This window comes from Calcarisporiella thermophila, assembly GCF_041956535.1.
Source record: "Calcarisporiella thermophila strain CBS 279.70 unplaced genomic scaffold VTP21scaffold_10, whole genome shotgun sequence".
In the NCBI taxonomy this organism is placed as follows: Eukaryota; Fungi; Calcarisporiellomycota; class Calcarisporiellomycetes; order Calcarisporiellales; family Calcarisporiellaceae; genus Calcarisporiella; species Calcarisporiella thermophila.
In genome coordinates this window covers 799,921-817,480 of record NW_027192200.1, presented here as the reverse complement: position 1 = coordinate 817,480, position 17,560 = coordinate 799,921, and the positions used below count along the sequence as shown (strand labels likewise).

Below are 17,560 nucleotides of genomic sequence, written 5' to 3'. Positions count from 1 at the left end.
CTGATTCTGTTTGATTTTTTGTGGAAACTCCCAGATAAACTACAGACATTTTTCTAATACTGGAAGTAACAGCGTCCGTTTCGCTTCTGTACTTCAGTGCATCATCCCAAATGTAAACTGCGACTGTCGCAATTAAAGGAGATACGAAAAATTTATGTATCCATATGACGGTTTATTTTCAAAGAGAAATATTATTAGTCGAATCGGCGGAAAAATTTACTGTGAAACCATCCTTTAATAATTTATGAGGTAGCAATTTTGTAATTCTAAAAACATTTTCATCGTGATCTATGCAATAAGCTATCAATGCATAACAATGATCAATACAAGACCTGCAAAAAACTTTGTAAAGAAAACATATTTATAGAGTTTGTGATCATTAATGTAAGGCTCTGCCATGCATTATCAATTTGCATACCGGGGGGTAGCAATATCAGTATGTACTGTATTCCACTCTTTCTCGAGATCCATGATCGTTATCGCACGTTTGTAGGCACTCTGCTTGCTCGTACTTGCTTTAGTTATAATATAGAATAGCTTGATTATTAAATGAGGCTGCAAAATCTGATGATCGAGGCTTTATAGTTCTTTCCTGCTCTCTAGAGTACGTAGGTAGAGTTGGTCCATACTCGTCCTAATTCCGAGGATATCTGCCAAATTGTGGACACTCCAGTGTCACGATGGTCATCTCCTAAAACTCCTTCTCTGACGACCAGTGCTCGTTGGTATAGAAGCTCAGCTTTGTTATTGTGCTTGTGTGAGGTACTGTTTGATCTATACATGTGGACTATAGCAATCCCTAGATAATGGGGTAGATCCAGTCGTTGACAATAATAATCTCACCAGTCTTCAACGAAGAATCATTGAAATAAATCAATAAGCATATTACATAAATTATAATTACATTTTGCAGCCACTATTTTTGAGTATAAACCGGCCTTCCTTGTTACTATTCTATTTATTTACACGACATTCATCTCAATAAGATGTCTCCATGCTCCATCCGCCACGATTCCGCTCCAAACTAGTGCCCCCAGCCATTTGTTACTAACAAACTTCTTCCAGCAGTCTTTCGGATCTTCGTATCGTACGGTGCGAAGCTGCCATGCAAGGTGTGCGGCCGAGCCTCCCACGGAGACCAGGTAGAAGGGGATTCCCTGCCCGTTCATGAATCCTGCCAGCGCAAGCAAGCTAACGAATGATGTGCCGAATCCGGTAAGATATTGGGTAGTTTTGTTGCCAAAAAGGAGGGCGGTAGACTTGATGCCAACTTTGACATCATCGCGCTTATCCTAAAAGCGTTGATGCAAGGCAGGGTCAGGCTCACTAGCTGAAACCTTATTATGAAAAGCAAACGCGCTCGCTTACCTGATGGGCGTATATTGTGTCGTAGACAAGCGTCCAGCATACTCCACCAGCATAAAGAGGCAGCACTGTCTTCCAGTCGCATGACCCGAGCATAGCCGACCAACCGAGAAGCGCGCCCCAATTGAATGCAAGGCCTTTGAAAAAAAAAGAAAGAGTGCGCATTAGTCCATGCACATTTCACCATTAGATTCCGTGATGCCCACCAAGGACGGATTGGGGCCAGTAGGTCACCCGCTTCATGAAGGGATATATCGTCACAAGTGACAGAGAGGAGGCCCCCAAGCAAATGCTAGCATAGAACCATTTCGAACAGAAATAGCGTTCTTAGAAAAACAAATATATATCCATAGATGCAAGTATCTATTTACCTATACCAATTCAGCTGTGTAAGCACGGCAAGTCCCACAGAGAGTTGACCTCCCAGAAATACTAATGCCTGAAACCGCGTCACGGCCCCCGATGCCAATGGTCTCACCTTTGTCCGCTCCACCTTATTATCGAGATCTTTATCCCACATGTCGTTAATTGTACATCCAGCCCCACGCATTACAATGGCCCCGGTGCCAAAAAGTGCTAACATGTAAGCAGTTTGTGTGAGCGGGGAATGAGCGTGGTAGGCAGCCATAGAAATGGACCAAGCGCAGGGCCAGTAAAGCAGCCAAGTGCCAATAGGCTTATCTAGGCGAGTCAGGTAGAGATAAGGGGCTACGGAGGGGGGTAAACGATCGAGCCAGGTTTTGTATTCGGGTTTCTCGGATTTAGTTTCTTCATTTGGGATGTTCCCGTTGGCTTTGGACAAGGCCTGAGGTTGCGAATAGCTTGCCAGGGCACGTGGAGCATGTCGCGAGGAGTACTGGAATACAGCTAAGGGTCTTGGCCGAGGGAGAGAGCGAAAAGCTCGAGCAAAGAGAAGGGGAGGAGGAGATGGAGCATGAGAGCGGGAAAAAACCGGATGAGGAACTCTTGTAATCAGAGGAGAGGAACGCGCGCTTGACAAACAACGGACAGTGAGTCCCAGCATTGGTATCGACAGACGGCCCTAGAATTAGAATAGGTGATGTTATGGCCTGAATATCGTTCACTCTTGTTTTTCCATATAGTCATTTTGAGGCTTAGGAGTTCTTTTTGATTATTCAATTTCAAAATACTAAGGAACTGAAAGGTGAAATCTATGGATGTCGCAAAAGAATTTATTAGTAGAAAAAAAAAGGATCAAGCTTAATATAAAAATGCATAAATATAATTTATAAAGAAAAAAAAAATAGAATAAAGGAAGGCTATTAAAACTAAGGAAAAAGGCAAACCGATTCTTTTTTCTCCCACCTTTCTCCGGAGGTCTTTTCCAGTGGAAGATCAATTCACAAATCAACAATGGGAAATAGGAGGAAAAAAAATATATAAAATCGAGGGCTTTCCTTTAGAGTAAGCCACTTAGTCACAAGTGCAGAAACGAGGATGGGAAATCAAACAAAGGAAAAATTTCTAGTGCAGGAGTATTTATTCCTGGCCAAATCCAACTGTTTCCTCTACAGCGAGAGTCAACTAGTAATAGATAAAAGAATAATTTAGAGCCAAGTGGAAGCAAAAATAAAAAGCAAACGTCTAGCTGATGATTTACCTTGGATACTAGCGTCTCGTACTCTTTGTACGGAGGCATATCGATTCGATTGAAGCACGTGTGGCTCTTCGGCAACTGGGACACATCACCCGCCTTCTCAATGGTGAAGCGACGAGGGCCATCACTTCCTTGCAAATCCTTGAAGCCGTTCACAGGAATCCGCGAGGTTCCCGTGGTGAACTGCAGCATGCGCGCGCGCTGTTCGTTATCCCATGAGCGCACACACTTCCAGAACCACTGGATGACTTCGTCCTGCTCCGTATATCCGCGGTAGTCGGTATGCTTCTTCCAGTCGTCCACATCGATCTCCGCAATACCGCCAATGAGCAGCTCGAGCTCGCGCTCATCGAATACAGCAACCAGCTCTGGAGGGATAAGCTGGTGGAAACCCTCTGCAAAGGCGTGGAATTGTTCTTGGACACGCTTGGTGATGCGCCATTCCGTCATCAACTCGACGTACTCCTTCTTGTTCTCCTCGGTGACGGCGATATTGCGCCCATCTGGCTTTAGATCCACGGTGACTCTTTCGCCGAACCGGTCATCCTCCGTCGAAAACGTTAGCTCCAGTATGTCCGTGATGTCGTTTTCGAGGATCCACGTTAAGCTGCGGAAAAATTCCGCATCCACGCTCTCCATGTCGTTCAGCGTGATCCTCTTCTTTAGTATCATCTTGTAGAAAGACACGATAAAGAACGCGTCAAGGAAGCGCCGGTGAAATATGGCAAGTCCAACGCAGCGCCCGATGAATTTGAAGTAGTTGAGGTGCTCTGGGTTGATCCCGGAATGAGGGTTAATCTGCAAGGTATAGTTGTCGTGTGCGGAGTATTCGAACAAGCCATAGAAGGGATTGAACATCTCATGAGAAAGAAGGAAGAAGAACTCGCGAGACACACCACCGTAGTCTAGACCCTCCTCCCCATCGAATTTGATCATAAGTCGCTTCTTGAGATCCGATGGCGACTGCCGCATCACTTCTGCGTACGAATCCTCAAATATATGGCTGCGGCGGACTCGAATGTGACATTGGCCAGGCACTGGTCGCATTGCCGCCTGGGAACGGAAGTAAATAAGTTTGCGACGGAAGTCTCGTTTGTATTGCGGGACATTTTGGCTGTGTAAGAATGAAAGAAACAATCAGAAAACCTTTGAGGAAAAAATGCAGTAATGTAGAAAAAATACTCACTCTAAACTACTTGGTAGCCGCGGATCATCCCAAGTAGTAGTTTTCGTATTGTGATCCACGAAATACACTCTTCCCGTCGAGGTGAGACGCATTTCCCAGCCAGATGGAAGAGGGCCAAGTGCTGCGAGTGTTTGTTGTTGAATCGTCACTTGATTTTCAGCACTTCCTCCATAAACTCTCACATACTGCTGTCGACGAGGGTCAACCCAAGTAGTGGTGCGCGTGTTGTGATCGACGAAATAAGGCCGACCTTCAGGCGTGACACGCATTTCCCATCCGGGTGGGAGTGGACCGGAACCAGGCGTCGTTGCGTTCATCATCACCTGTCCAGCGCCGCTCACCGGCCTTGAGGATGTTGAAGGAACATTGGGAGATGGAGGGTGCGTAGGGCCAGGTAGATTGGAATTGCTTGAAGCTCCATCCACCTCAGGTAGTGTTCGGGTATTGTGTCGTCGTCGCTCCATCTCAGTAAATTGCTGACGCTCTTGTGCACGCTGGGAAGCATTAGTACTAAATATTACATGCGTTTGTTAGCATGTTTGGAACCTTCTTCATAGGTAAATTTTTGAATGGGGTAAAGTAGAGATACTTACGAAGGACGATTCCACGTGGTTGTCCGAGTATTATGATCAACATAGTATGTGCGTCCTAAGTGGTCTACACGGCGTTCCCACCTAGAGTTAGAAAGAGAAAAGATTATGCCTGAGCAAATGAACATTGACATTGACTGTGAGAATCGAATCATTACCCTGGTGGTAGTGGGCCATACTGATCTTCAAAAGACGACAAAGTTCTACTGTTTCCTCCCGTTCCTGAGGTTTGCTCCTCATTAGATGAGCCTCCATTGGCTTGGTGGGACTCATTCGGTCGTTGATGAGACGAAGTAGTTTCGCCATCGGGTCTATTCGATGAGGTGTGTGAGTTTTGGGATGGAGAACGCTGGTGATCGTTTGCACGTGGGGGTGAAAGGACGTTATTAGGAGGGACAGATGTGGTGGCAGAAGAGATGTTGGTGGATGGCTCCGAAGTATTGGTAGATAGGTTAATTATCAACTTTCCATGCACTACTTCATTTGCATTGGACTTCTTCAAGTCAAGGGTCATCATTTCTGGTATGAATGGAATAAAAAGGCGAGTCAGTAACCACTGTTAATAGGCTTAATATTAGAGCCTACCATCTCCGCCGAGCGACACATCGAAAACATTCCCAATTTGCACATTAATGACACCGAGAAAGCCTTGGTCTTTCTTCTTAAATTTCTTTTGGTCAAAAATCTGCACGGCAATGACGCTTTGGTTGGTGACTTGCCTAAGAAAAACGAGCAGCAAAAATAAGTACAAGAATCGAAGCGAGCAAATAAATGGATGCCTACAAGTCGAAAGATTGGTTCCAATATGGATTTAAAGTCTTTCGGATGACTGAAGTTGTTTGCGTTTGCTCGCCGTCAACCGTTATTACTGCAAAAGGATCAGGTAACCCTATATTGAGGAAAGGATTTTAGCCAGATATGAAAAATAACTCTCAATATGATGAAATATTACGAAAAACATCGCGTTTATACAACCCATCTGCCGCAATAACTGAAAATCAAAACAAGAGAGAAAATCGATTAGAAATAAATGCAATTGCTTTGCTATGCCGATAATTACCAGTTAGTCGAACCGTATGTCTAAAAATGGGAGATAGAATATAGTTAGACACGAGGTAAAGCGGACATCAAAATCACAGGTATTCAACTCACGTATTTGATCGATTCGCGCTACTAGATGTCATCCTCCAAAATTAACGAAAAAAAAATAAAAGCTCAACAGATGTGTAAAGGAAATTGTCCAGGGATCAGGCAAAAATAAAAGAGCGCAACAGAGGATTATAAAAGGCTACTCGAAAGGGAGGAATAAAAAGGCGATATTCGTTTCTAGCCTGGTCAAAATGGATGAGATTGAAAGTTAGTGACAAGCTTAAAGACAACCATCTGATTAAACAGTGAAGATTGCCAAGCCCTAGAAACTCTTTCTACGACATCCAGCCCTTCATCTCTCCGGTATTATACAGTAAGGACTTACATCTGATTGACTAACTCTAAGCAAAGATATACGGGTCAAAAAAGAAGTTCCCCACTTTTACTTTTCTCTTTCGATACAGGACCTCCCTCGCTTTTCTTTCTTTCCAAGCTCTCCGACTTTATTGAAAGAACCAAGAAAAAAGGCGCAAGATGAAACGTCACCCAAATTTCAAATTAAGAAATTAGCATTGTCGAAAAGAATTATCGAAAGAACATTTTATGCCTCTAAAATGCAGAAAATTGTTCATTCTGGTGGAACAGATCTTCTTTAAGTGAAATTTCACCATCGAAGGAGTGATAATCTCAGAATATAAGTGGTCGTCACTGATCTATTCTCCAGTAGAAGATTGCGCTCTATGTATGAATAGAATTGATGGAGCCAAAAGCATTCACTCTAACAATGATATTGCCTTACTCATTACAAAAATTAAAAAAGAATATACTGAAAGAATACAGACGAGGCTCTCAAATAATATAGTGCTAGTATATATCGATGAGAAACAAAGAGTATCTCGAATAATTCGAAAAATTTTTTATTTTCAGGTTATTCAGTGTTATGTAAATCAACATTGTAACGACGAATATAGATACCAGGACCTGGATCGCTGCTATGATCTTGCTATAAACTCTTGAATAGTGTCGTGAGGATTATGGAAATAGTCGTGTGTAGTTAACCTCGTATGTCTGAACAATGTTACTCCACATATTTTTTTAAATGAAAATTCAATTGAAGAGACAAGCTACATTTGAGGAGATTAGGGGGAGTCACAGTAAATCTTTGAAATAAATTAAAATTCTGTAATGAAGCTGCTATATTTAAAGTGTGTGACTCTCTAGTAATGTATTGTAAAATGATAAAATGTTTGACAATATGTACGAGCACGGTATTTTCAAAATTTATTTTTCGATCTGGATATCACCAAGCTGGAATCAAGAAAGACCCCTAAAACCACTTTTCGTACACATTATAGCCATCATAAATCTCCTAGTTCTCTATGTGAAATCAAACTGTGACATTATACAGTATATTCTGATGGATTGGGCTTAATATTTTAACATTTGACTAGGCTGCATTGTGTTATGTAATATTAAATGAATATATATGGAGCATAGATGGGCGCAAGCTATATATTAAGGATTATTGGGTATGTGTAGAAAAAGGGAATGCATCATTACTACCTAAATAAAGGTATGCAATTGGTATAAAGAAAATCTTACAACCTCGTAGCAAGCAAATATAGGTTAGTTATAAAACGTATCCAGCTGGCGAATTATACCATTTTTTCTTTCACAAGCGTTGTAGTAAATCCAGAATTCTCAGGCTGTTTTGGTTGACTACTAGTATACGCAAATGAAAATAGCATGGAATGGAGGTGTATCTGACATTATTAACCTTTGTGCCATTTTCGTGCATGCTCTTCTTCATAATGATCAATGAAATCTAATCGATCAGAAAAAATTTCAGTACATTCGGGGCAGTGGATCTCAAGGTTTTCTTGAGACGAGGAGCCTGGTTCGGACGATTCCTATACCATAATAATATGTAATATCGGATTTGCGTAGCGAAGACAAAAAAAAAAAGAACGAACCTGAGATATGACATCTTCAACTAATCGAATTTTCAACACGAATCTAGGCAACACATTACCTCCGCTGACGTTTTTCCACTCATGAGAATATCGTCGCACACTTCCGTTTAGAGTTTTCTCGAATATGTAGATTTTCTTGTTAGCCGGATTAATCAGCCAACCCAAATCAACGCCGGCATTAAAATAGATTTCTTTGAATTTTTCGGTGAGTTCAGCTAGTTTAGAGGAACTTGAAACGTCTTCCACTTCAACCACGAATGTGGGATGAAAAGGTTGGCCTCGAAAAGTGTCAAGCTGTTGCTCGTCTAAAGCACGATATATTTCTTTTGGTGTAAAGGCAACATCCGGGGCCCTGATCTCTCTTCCCTCTAATACAGCAAAGTTGAAACCTCCTTGGGAACCGGTGACGATACCATTTTGCTGAGAATAGATATTCCAACGTGTCAATTGACGAATGATCTCTGCAACTACGGCTTCTTTACTTATTGGAGATTGAGACATCGGGATAAGCCTACCCTTTGAATCGAGTTCGAAGTGGCTAATTGGAATTCCATCAATCACTATATCGTGAGTTTCAAGCCAATCGTTGATTTTCTCAAATTGCTCAATGGTGTAAACGCGATCCGAGCTGTAGTTGTCAATCAAGTCCGATATCTCACCGTTTACTTTAGACATGGCATCCTTTCGTGGTTCTGTCCCCGATGCAGTTGGTAATTGAGTGATTTTATACCGTGAAGAAGCTGGACAAGACATCTCTGAAAATTTTATGTTCAGTTCAATATATGCTTTTTTAGTTTTTGCCATTAAATCTTATGGCGCATACAAACTGGCCGCCAGCCACAATTGACCTCTATTATTTCAGCTTAAAAAAACATCTTTCAAAATTGCGGTGAGAATATGTTGATAATAAAACTACTGTTTCTACAATATTCCCAGGAATATATGCTACTATGACTTATAAAGAAAAGCAGGATTATCAGGATATTGAATTTGAAAAGTGTGTATTGTAACATTTTGCTTTTTTTATTATTATTGTAAAGAGTAACTCTCATTTTACACAGTTATAACTATAAATTATCGTTTAGTTGGCTATTTGCTGCTAAGCTAGTTAATTATTCAACTTTAACACAAGGCATATTTTACATTCTTACTATTGTATCAATTAAAATTTATTAATTTCAAGTTGCTCGTAACCTTTATATTCTACAATTTTGCGCACTCAATCGTACACACACCAAATCGTGCCATAATTCACATGAACTCCTTTATCTATGGGTACTATTGAATTTAAGAGTGCGAATGCAAATAAATTGGTTTCAAATAGGATATTATAAACTTACACGGTCGCCAAACTTTCTCGATAGAATATCGGCTTAGCTCAAGTCAATTCAGTATATGCACAGATCACTTAGTGCTCCGATATACATTCGTGGATTGCGCAATTAGATATATATCTCATAAAAAAGGCACTAAGGCGTCATTGATGACGACTTGTCCATAGAAATGCTGAGTTCATTTACTAACAAATACCATTGATGTTGGGAGGTACTCTATAGAACTAGGAGTCTCCTGAAGCTATACGCGGAAACTGGATTTATTCATTGTGTCGACCGGGCTTTTTTACACCTTGCAATTATTCTCAAATGAACTATTTTATTAGGCTTTATTCAGAGATCACGTATCAATTTAGCGATGAATAGTGAAGATTTGATGTGGTTGGGACATAATATCTACTAACAAGTTTAGTAAAAAGAGGAATTAATTTAAAGATTATTACTAGATTTTCATTGTTTAACCATAAAATTTAATCAAGTTGATTCAATCTTGGTTTTAATATCATCTCTCATCGTCCTTATTTTCTCACCAATATGCTAAGCCATCCTCCCTATAATTCTCCGTTTAAAAAAATAACATTAAGCGTATATCACTCTTGAAATTCTGTAAAATTAAAAAAAAACAAGCGAAATCATTTACCTCGGAGGCATGTATTCTTCAAGAAAATCAAGCCAATGCTAGGCAACCCAGTTCTTCCATTCCTCGGCTTTGAATCCTTCGTTTAACTTGTAGATATCGCAGGGTGGCTTTCCAAAATTAGAGGGAATCTAATATGGGCGGGGTAATAAGATCTTTGTAAGCAAATAGAATTCATTTTTTTAGCAATTTTAATTCAGTTTAAAAGTGAGGCGAAATATTTCCCTCCCACTCAGGGCGACTGGGTTATATACGAATGGATAAAACAGCTGATATATAATGAACGTATGTAATCAGTTAATTTACCATTATTAATGGCACCCATAATCACACTTATTTTATACTCAAATTCTACGATTTAGGTGCATATCAATTAGTAAAATCAAAAGAGATTGCAACACAATCGAGCAGAAACTCCGACGGAACAGAGAGTCAGGCCTCAAATGCTGTCCACTGTGCTATAGAGAGGGATATCCCGGGAGAAGACTTTGACGAGCCTGAGATGTCAGATGAAGGTACTAAACTTTGAATAGCATAAGTTGGAACCTGAAAGCTGTAAATAAAATATCGACATTTTTGGCTCTATTCACATCTTTAGATTACCATAGTAATGAGAATCTCAGAGGCTCTACTACTAAACTACGAGAGTTTATCAGAAGCGAAGTGCGTAAAATAACTGGTAATTAGTTCATTCATCATCAGAGCAGGACAGGAGGGGAGGTGTAAACATTACCTATTTAACGAGAAGTGGCAGTAGAAGAGGGATCAATATGGAAAAGAGACAAAGGTATCAGCCAAGAATAGCTGCCAGAAAGGAGAGTAAAAACATTATTATTAAGTGAATATGTACAGAGTATGGATGAAGCAAGATATATATCAAGGAGTATTGGCATTGTGTAGATAAATGGAATGCAGCATTGCTACTGTAACTAAGATACATATGATGTAAAGGAAAATATTATAACATCGTAGCAAGCAAATGCAAAAAAGGTATAAATTTATATGTATAAAGCATATAAGTTCTTCCAGGTAGCGAATTGTACCATTTTCTCTTTAGATGGTGTTGTAGTAAATCCAGGATACTCAGGTTGCCTTGACTGACTTCCGAGATACGCGGATGAAAATAGCATAAATTACAGATATATCTGATTCTTTTAACTATTATGCCACTTTCGCGCATGTTCATCTTCATAATGACTAACGAAACTAAATCGATCAGAAAAAATCTCAGTACATTCGGGGCAGTGGATCTCAAGGTTTCCTTGAGACGATGAACCAGATTCCGATGGTTCCTACATCATAACAATATGTAATATCAGACTTGTATTGCAGAGTAAAAAAATAAAAATAAAATAACAACAAACCTGAGATATAACATCTTCCACTAATCGAATTTTTAACACAAATCTGGGCAACACGTTACCTCCACTAACGTTTTTCCACTCATGGGAATATCGTCGCACACTTCCGTTTCGAGTTTTCTTGAACACGTATATTTTCTTGTTATCTGGATCAATCAACCAACCCAACTCAACGCCAGCAGGAAAATAGCTTCCTTTGAACTTCTCAGTGAGTTCAGCCAGTTTAGAGGGTCTTGAAACGTCTTCCACTTCAACCACGAATGTGGGATGAAAAGGTTGGCCTTGAAAAGTTCTAAGCTGTTGCTGGTCTAAAGCACGAAATGTTTCTTTTGGAGTAAAGGCAATATCCGGGGCCTTGATCTCTCTCCCCCCTAATACAGCAAAGTTGAAACCTCCTTGGGAGCTGGTGACGATACCATTTTGTTGAGTACAGATATTCCAACGTCTCAATTGACCAAGAATCTCTGCAACTACGGCTTCTTTACTTATTGGCGATTGAGGCATCGGGATAAGCCTACCCTTCAAGTCGCGTTCGAAGTGGCTAATTGGAATTCCATCAATCACTATATCGTGAGTTTTAAGCCAATCGTTGATTTTCTCAAATTGCTCAATGGTGTAAACGCGATCCGGGCTGTAATTGTCAATCAAGTCCGATATCTCACCGTTTATTGAGGGCATCACATCATTTTGTACTTCTGTCACTGATACAGTTGGTAATTGAGTGATTTTATGCCGTGAAGAAGCTGGACAAGACATCTCTAAAAAATTCGGTCTTTATTCAATATATGCGTCTTCAGTTTCTGCTATTTAATCTAATGGTGCATACAAAGTGGCCGCTTACCAGTCACAAATTGATATTAGGTTTTCAAAGATTTTACTGAATTAATTGTTTTAATAATTCAGTAAAATCATTTGAAAATGGGATGAGAGTATGTCGATAAAAAACTACTACCTCTATAATATTTTCAGGAATATATGCTACCTTGACTTATTAAGTAAAGGTGGATTATCGGGGTATTGTATTTGAAAAGTGTGTATTGTAATATTTTTGCTTTTTTATAATTTTAAAGTGTATTTTTACCCAGTTATAGATCATATGTTATAAACTGATACGCTCGCAAAACTTTTTCGATAGAATTTCGATTTAGCTCAAGTCAATTCAGCATATGTAATAATCTCTCAGTGTTTTGATATACATTTGTGGATTGCGATATTAAATATATATCGTAAAAAAAGGCATTATGTTGTCATTTCTAACGTCACGCCCATGGGATTGTTGGGAGACTTACAAGCAAATATATACTTGAGAGGTGAGCTATAATATTGGGTGTCTCCTAAAGGTATACGAGAAAACTGGTCCTATTCATCGTGTAGGTGGCTGGACTTTTTATATCTCTTGCAATTACTCTCAAATGAGTACTTTTATTAGGCTTTATTCAGTGACCAAGCATCAATTTAGTGATGTATACAAAGGATTTGATGTCGTAGGAACGGAGTATCCACTAACAAAGCTTGGAAAAAGAGAGATTAATAAAATGATTATTACTTGATTTTCATTGTTTAGCCATAAAATTAAACCAATTCAATCTTGGTGCTAATATCATCTCTCATTCTCCTTGTTCTTTCACCAATATACTAACCCATTGTGGACTTCATACTGTTGCCAGAGTGTGGGCAAGCATCGATAGGATGATCTTGTACAACGAAACACCAAGGTGGGTTCGCCACAGCGATAAGCCACATGAATCTGTATATACCAAGTATCCTGGAAGTCCGCTGGTCTTTTGAGCTCTAACTGCCCTACTATTTTTTTGCCAGGCATAATGCGTTCAATTGAGACGTAGGCATCTATGTGGATGAAAGATCAAAATTAATTTTCAAAGCAACTCTTCTTGTGGTGAGGCGACGTTGTTCTCCCATCGCTTCGTCCGCATTTGAGTGTGAAATGAGAGCGATAAAAAAAAGAATAGCATTGTATTTTTATTAATAAAAACACTATGGGAAATTGCAAAACAACCATGTAATAAGCGATATGGAGCCTTAGTCTTCCGCGTCCATGGGTAAATCAGCCGGTTTTACCATTCCTGGAACCTTAAGCGCATTCTCTCTCTCTAACTTTCGCTTTTCCTCCAACTCCGCCTCCCGCTCTTCGAGGAAGAGATCCGCGTTGTCTGTACTCGCAAATTCTTTTAACTGGATCAAAAAGTCGCGCACATGGAGCTTAAACTTGACGAGATCGCCATTGAGCTCGAAGAGACCAGTGGCGAAGCGCTGGACCTGCACTGGCTGCAGATGGGGAAATGCAGTTTGAAGTAGATTTACGACATACTCGTGCAAGAATTCCTTATTGGACATATTCGGATTTGATACTTGTGAGGGGTTGAACAGCGGTGCTTGCACGGCTCCGGATTCTACCAGCTGGAACATGCGAGCCAACACTTGCGTTTGGAATTTGAAACCTAGAATTGTTAAAGAGGACATGAGTCAACGAGAATATACAGAAACAACCATGCTAGTTTGTTTGGTATTCTAACCGCTCTTATGGTCCGTATCGCTGAGCACATAAAACACGTCTTGCAGGATACTGAGGAAATAGGTTTGGAAAAAGGCATTGGAGATAGATTGTTCGGAGTTGGCAAAATTATTAATAAGCTCAAGGCAGATAACTAGGCCTGTTTCGGCAATATCGCGCATAGTATGCTTGAAAGCCCAAACCACACTATCCATGACCAATTTGAATTGCGGAGGCGAGAGACTTAGGAGGGCTATTAAAATATAAAAGTATTTAGCCAACAATATATACATACATATTTATATAAATAATATAAACGAAGTGTTTGAGCAGGAAAGATGGTGTACCTGGGAAGCAGTGCTTGTTAATGGCTTGAATGAATTTGAAGAAAGCTACACGATGTTCGGGATATTCGGAAAAGTCTTTGTTGATCATGCCAAGGGTACATTCAAATACGGCCTCTAAGATGGCTGGCACTTTGTCGGTCATGTAGGATCCCAGCTTAGAGATTACAGTTGCCATCAGCCCTAGAACTTCCGAATCACGGGCCTGTTCAACATTGCGGTTATAATCACTCAGCACTGCCTCAAGTAACGGAGGAATCATATCATTTGTCACAGCAGCAAGATCCTCGGCCCGTGTGATATAGGTGTCCACAAGCTTAAGCACTTCTTTCTTAATTGTTCGGAGTGCACGCACTCGGCTATGCCGTGCAGCTATTGGGCCCTGCTCGGAAATCGTATCAGAGATGATTCCACTTACTGCTTTATAGAGCCCCAACATGTCCATGTAAATACGCCCAATCTGGACGTAAAATCCGCTTCCAATAGAGCTACACGCGGCCACATTTGTTTTAAGGATATTGCCAAGGAGCTTTACATTATCTGGGTTATTTAGCACATCGACATTCTGGGCTGCTTGAGACATTAAATGGTCCCACTTGGAGAAGAGGTAATTGAGAAAATGCTATTGAGTTTTCAAGATAAATTAACACTTACTGCCGAGTTTGGCATAGCCATGCATTTACTAATCAAGCGCTCCTGCATTGCCTTGTTAGTCTGAGCGGAGATCATGCACCCAACTGCATCGTAGAACGTGTGCACCTGATATGTTGAACATTGAGTTAGAATGGTATTGCAAATAAAAAAATGGTAAGCACAGTTATTATTACCTGTTGTGGAGATAAATCAGAGGTGATCCTATCCATGTGGTCCAAGATTTCATCAATGAAGGGCTGGGTTTCGCCAACTTGATGGACAACAAAGTGTCGTTTACATCGTTGCGCAATTTTTATGAATGTATCACATGCCATGTCCTGTACGCCTATATATAAATGAAGATTTAGACGCAATTCCGCTGAAAGAAGTGTATTCGGTAATAGGAACTTTACCCTCGTGTAGCTCATGCATGAATTCAAACAACTTGTTAACCACCGTTTTGAGAAATTTCCAATGGGCACGCAAAAATCTTGGATATTGGCCAACAATATACATGATGTTGGACGCGACAACGGCTTTGTTATCTTTGCCACGTTTCATCTCACATAATGAAAGTAGATCCTTGATCACGGTAACAAGGAAGCGCTTTTCCGTTTCCTCGGCCATAGCGCCCGAAATGGAGCCGATTGCCCAGCAAAGCTTATTGAGATTCGCCCAAGACCACTCAGAGCCATCCATCTACACAAGGAGAACCCTCGTATAAATTTTCAAAAATATAAGATGGAATTACCGAGCAAATTTACCTGTCTTGCAAGCTTATTTGTCATAATCACCTCAGTATTGATGACATCTAAATGGGTAAGATAGACCAAGCATTCGCGCATAGATTTATATAGCACAATGGTGTCACTTTCTTTGACAAATTCCCGCACGATTTCGCCCTCATCGTTTTCTACGACCAACACCTACGAATATGCAGGGATAAAAAATCAAAATGTGTCCACTCCTATACAAAATTAGATTGTATACCTCTTCAGGTTTCACCATACGCTCGATCATGACCACCCGAAGAGTGGAGAGAATATCCGAATACATAATTCGTCTCGGTTGATGTGGGGAGACATTTGCCATAGGGCCCAGGTTTAATAACGGAGATTCTTCTTGACGTAATTCTTCATAAAGTTGTTGGACCTAAGAGAAAAGCCGCGGTAAAGATAAGTATCCAACGCGAGAGTGGCTAAAAGAGTCCATACCAATCCACTCCAATACTCCAGACAGACTTTGAATATTTCACGTTCTTCCACTTTGGATATATTAATAAGGTAGCGATGCGCTACAGCAATGATTTCATGCATTTGGGGTCGGGACTCTAGTAACTATTTGAGTTGGTAAGTATTGGTATCAGTCAAACTAAGTCCAAATTGAATATAGTGCTGGCGAACCTTTAAGTGGGAGCTTAAAAAGCTAGTCAAAAAAAGTGCAAGGTTCTGAACGAACTCTTGGTCTTCATTTGAGCTATTTTCGTATATTTTCACCAAATCTGTAGGGAGCGGAAGATTAAATTTTATAAACAATAGGACAATCAGACATAATATAAAACAAGATACTCACCAACATTCATGGGTATAATCGACTGAATCGATACCATTACCAATCCGAACATATTCACAAATTTTTCATCGTATTCTGGAGCATATAATCCACCAATTTCCGTCAGACACTTCAGGGTAACGTTGCGGAATTGAGGAATCTCAAGGAACTAGAGATATATCATAGGTTAGACATTCAGCATTGCCAGAGAGACAAGAGTGGCTTACCCGATTGCGAAGGTTTTCGATAATATTTGTTTCGAAGATATAGCCCAGCGGAATCCAGTTCAGGAATCGCAATAGCGTTTCTAGTGTGGAGACAATCAAGGATGGATTTTGTGCCTTCTCCAGCACTTCAATGCAGAGCTGGAAAATCTCTGAGAATTCGCCACATAGTGTGGTCTTTAAATTTTTTGCTTTGGCTTGAGTCATTTGCTCGGTTGAGAAATCAAAAATCTCCTCACTAATAATATTTCAATTAATATCCTGTTAAAAAGAAGAAAGATAAAGTGTACACTTACCTAAGCAGCTTCAGAATGGACATGTTATTCTCGCATACCGACAGACTGCTTCGACTTGAGCTCACGATCTCGGAAATAAAGCTTGGCCAGTTATGAGGCCATTCCTGCTTCAAAATCTGAAATTGAAAGTAAATGTGAGGTATAATCATTTGCACTTTGAAAAATACGTGAGCTTACCTGTACAAGCACCATGTTCAATTTGGTGATGTAGGTCTTCTGGCTATGAAGGGTTGCTTCGTCACTAGACACTTTAAGAATAACCGAGACAATATAGTTCCGAATGCCTATAGCAAGAGATATTAATATCACATAGTGAAAATATTTCCTCATTCAAGCAAGCTACCTGTTCGCTGTTCATTCGGTAGGGTTTTCCAACGCGTTTGTACAAACTTCTCGAGGATCTGAAGGGCAATGAATTTTGTCTGTGGGACCGTTGAGCTCTCAAGGATTCGATCCACACGCTGCCAGGCATCAGGGTGCTCTTGAAATTGTGTTAGAACTTGCTGTGCCATTTGTTGCTATGTTCAATGTGAAAAAGTATTAGGCAATATTGTTGATTGCTAATATAAATGCCATTTTCGAAGTACCTCTGCTCCTACTCCCTGGTAAAATGTATTAACCACTCGATCCAGTACGACAACATCGAGTTCTCGACTAAAATCAAGTATAGCCTATAAGAAAACCCAACCATGAGCATATTATAATTTCTGGACGTAATAAACTGCAACATAAACATTACATCCATCTTTGCCACCGGACTCTAGCCACTGCTTATTTCTTAATTGGGTACTATTTTTCTCGTGAAAATTTATACCTATAATATTAAGATGATTTGATGTTTGAATAA

The 17,560-nt window shown here is 40.2% G+C and overlaps 5 protein-coding genes across 5 annotated transcripts; all 5 read right to left on the bottom strand.

Annotated features, from left to right (window-relative positions):
* Positions 1 to 962: 962 nt before the first annotated feature.
* Positions 963 to 2,389, bottom strand: VTP21DRAFT_1078 (uncharacterized protein; the record flags this gene model as incomplete). The annotated part of the gene is made up of 4 exons (XM_069390153.1): positions 963 to 1,292; positions 1,369 to 1,502; positions 1,572 to 1,657; positions 1,737 to 2,389. The coding sequence occupies 4 exons, from the start codon at positions 2,387 to 2,389 to the stop codon at positions 963 to 965; spliced, it is 1,203 nt and encodes a 400-aa protein (XP_069251967.1).
* Positions 2,390 to 2,865: 476 nt separating this feature from the next.
* VTP21DRAFT_1077 (uncharacterized protein) lies at positions 2,866 to 5,943 on the bottom strand (the record flags this gene model as incomplete). The annotated part of the gene is made up of 10 exons (XM_069390142.1): positions 2,866 to 2,910; positions 2,987 to 4,097; positions 4,170 to 4,679; positions 4,763 to 4,843; positions 4,918 to 5,278; positions 5,345 to 5,478; positions 5,543 to 5,648; positions 5,712 to 5,750; positions 5,820 to 5,839; positions 5,912 to 5,943. The coding sequence occupies 10 exons, from the start codon at positions 5,941 to 5,943 to the stop codon at positions 2,866 to 2,868; spliced, it is 2,439 nt and encodes an 812-aa protein (XP_069251966.1).
* A 1,677-nt stretch (positions 5,944 to 7,620) lies between these two features.
* Positions 7,621 to 8,574, bottom strand: VTP21DRAFT_1076 (uncharacterized protein; the record flags this gene model as incomplete). Its single annotated transcript, XM_069390131.1, has 2 exons — positions 7,621 to 7,758; positions 7,822 to 8,574. 2 exons carry the CDS (start codon positions 8,572 to 8,574, stop codon positions 7,621 to 7,623), a joined length of 891 nt encoding a protein of 296 aa, XP_069251965.1.
* A 2,372-nt stretch (positions 8,575 to 10,946) lies between these two features.
* VTP21DRAFT_1075 (uncharacterized protein) lies at positions 10,947 to 11,909 on the bottom strand (the record flags this gene model as incomplete). Its single annotated transcript, XM_069390120.1, has 2 exons — positions 10,947 to 11,084; positions 11,157 to 11,909. 2 exons carry the CDS (start codon positions 11,907 to 11,909, stop codon positions 10,947 to 10,949), a joined length of 891 nt encoding a protein of 296 aa, XP_069251964.1.
* A 1,284-nt stretch (positions 11,910 to 13,193) lies between these two features.
* Positions 13,194 to 17,458, bottom strand: VTP21DRAFT_1074 (uncharacterized protein; the record flags this gene model as incomplete). Its single annotated transcript, XM_069390109.1, has 17 exons — positions 13,194 to 13,612; positions 13,688 to 13,918; positions 14,013 to 14,604; positions 14,664 to 14,768; positions 14,837 to 14,988; positions 15,056 to 15,341; positions 15,407 to 15,568; positions 15,633 to 15,794; positions 15,857 to 15,979; positions 16,046 to 16,143; positions 16,215 to 16,362; positions 16,421 to 16,655; positions 16,714 to 16,829; positions 16,891 to 16,997; positions 17,057 to 17,231; positions 17,301 to 17,384; positions 17,453 to 17,458. 17 exons carry the CDS (start codon positions 17,456 to 17,458, stop codon positions 13,194 to 13,196), a joined length of 3,201 nt encoding a protein of 1,066 aa, XP_069251963.1.
* Positions 17,459 to 17,560: the final 102 nt, after the last annotated feature.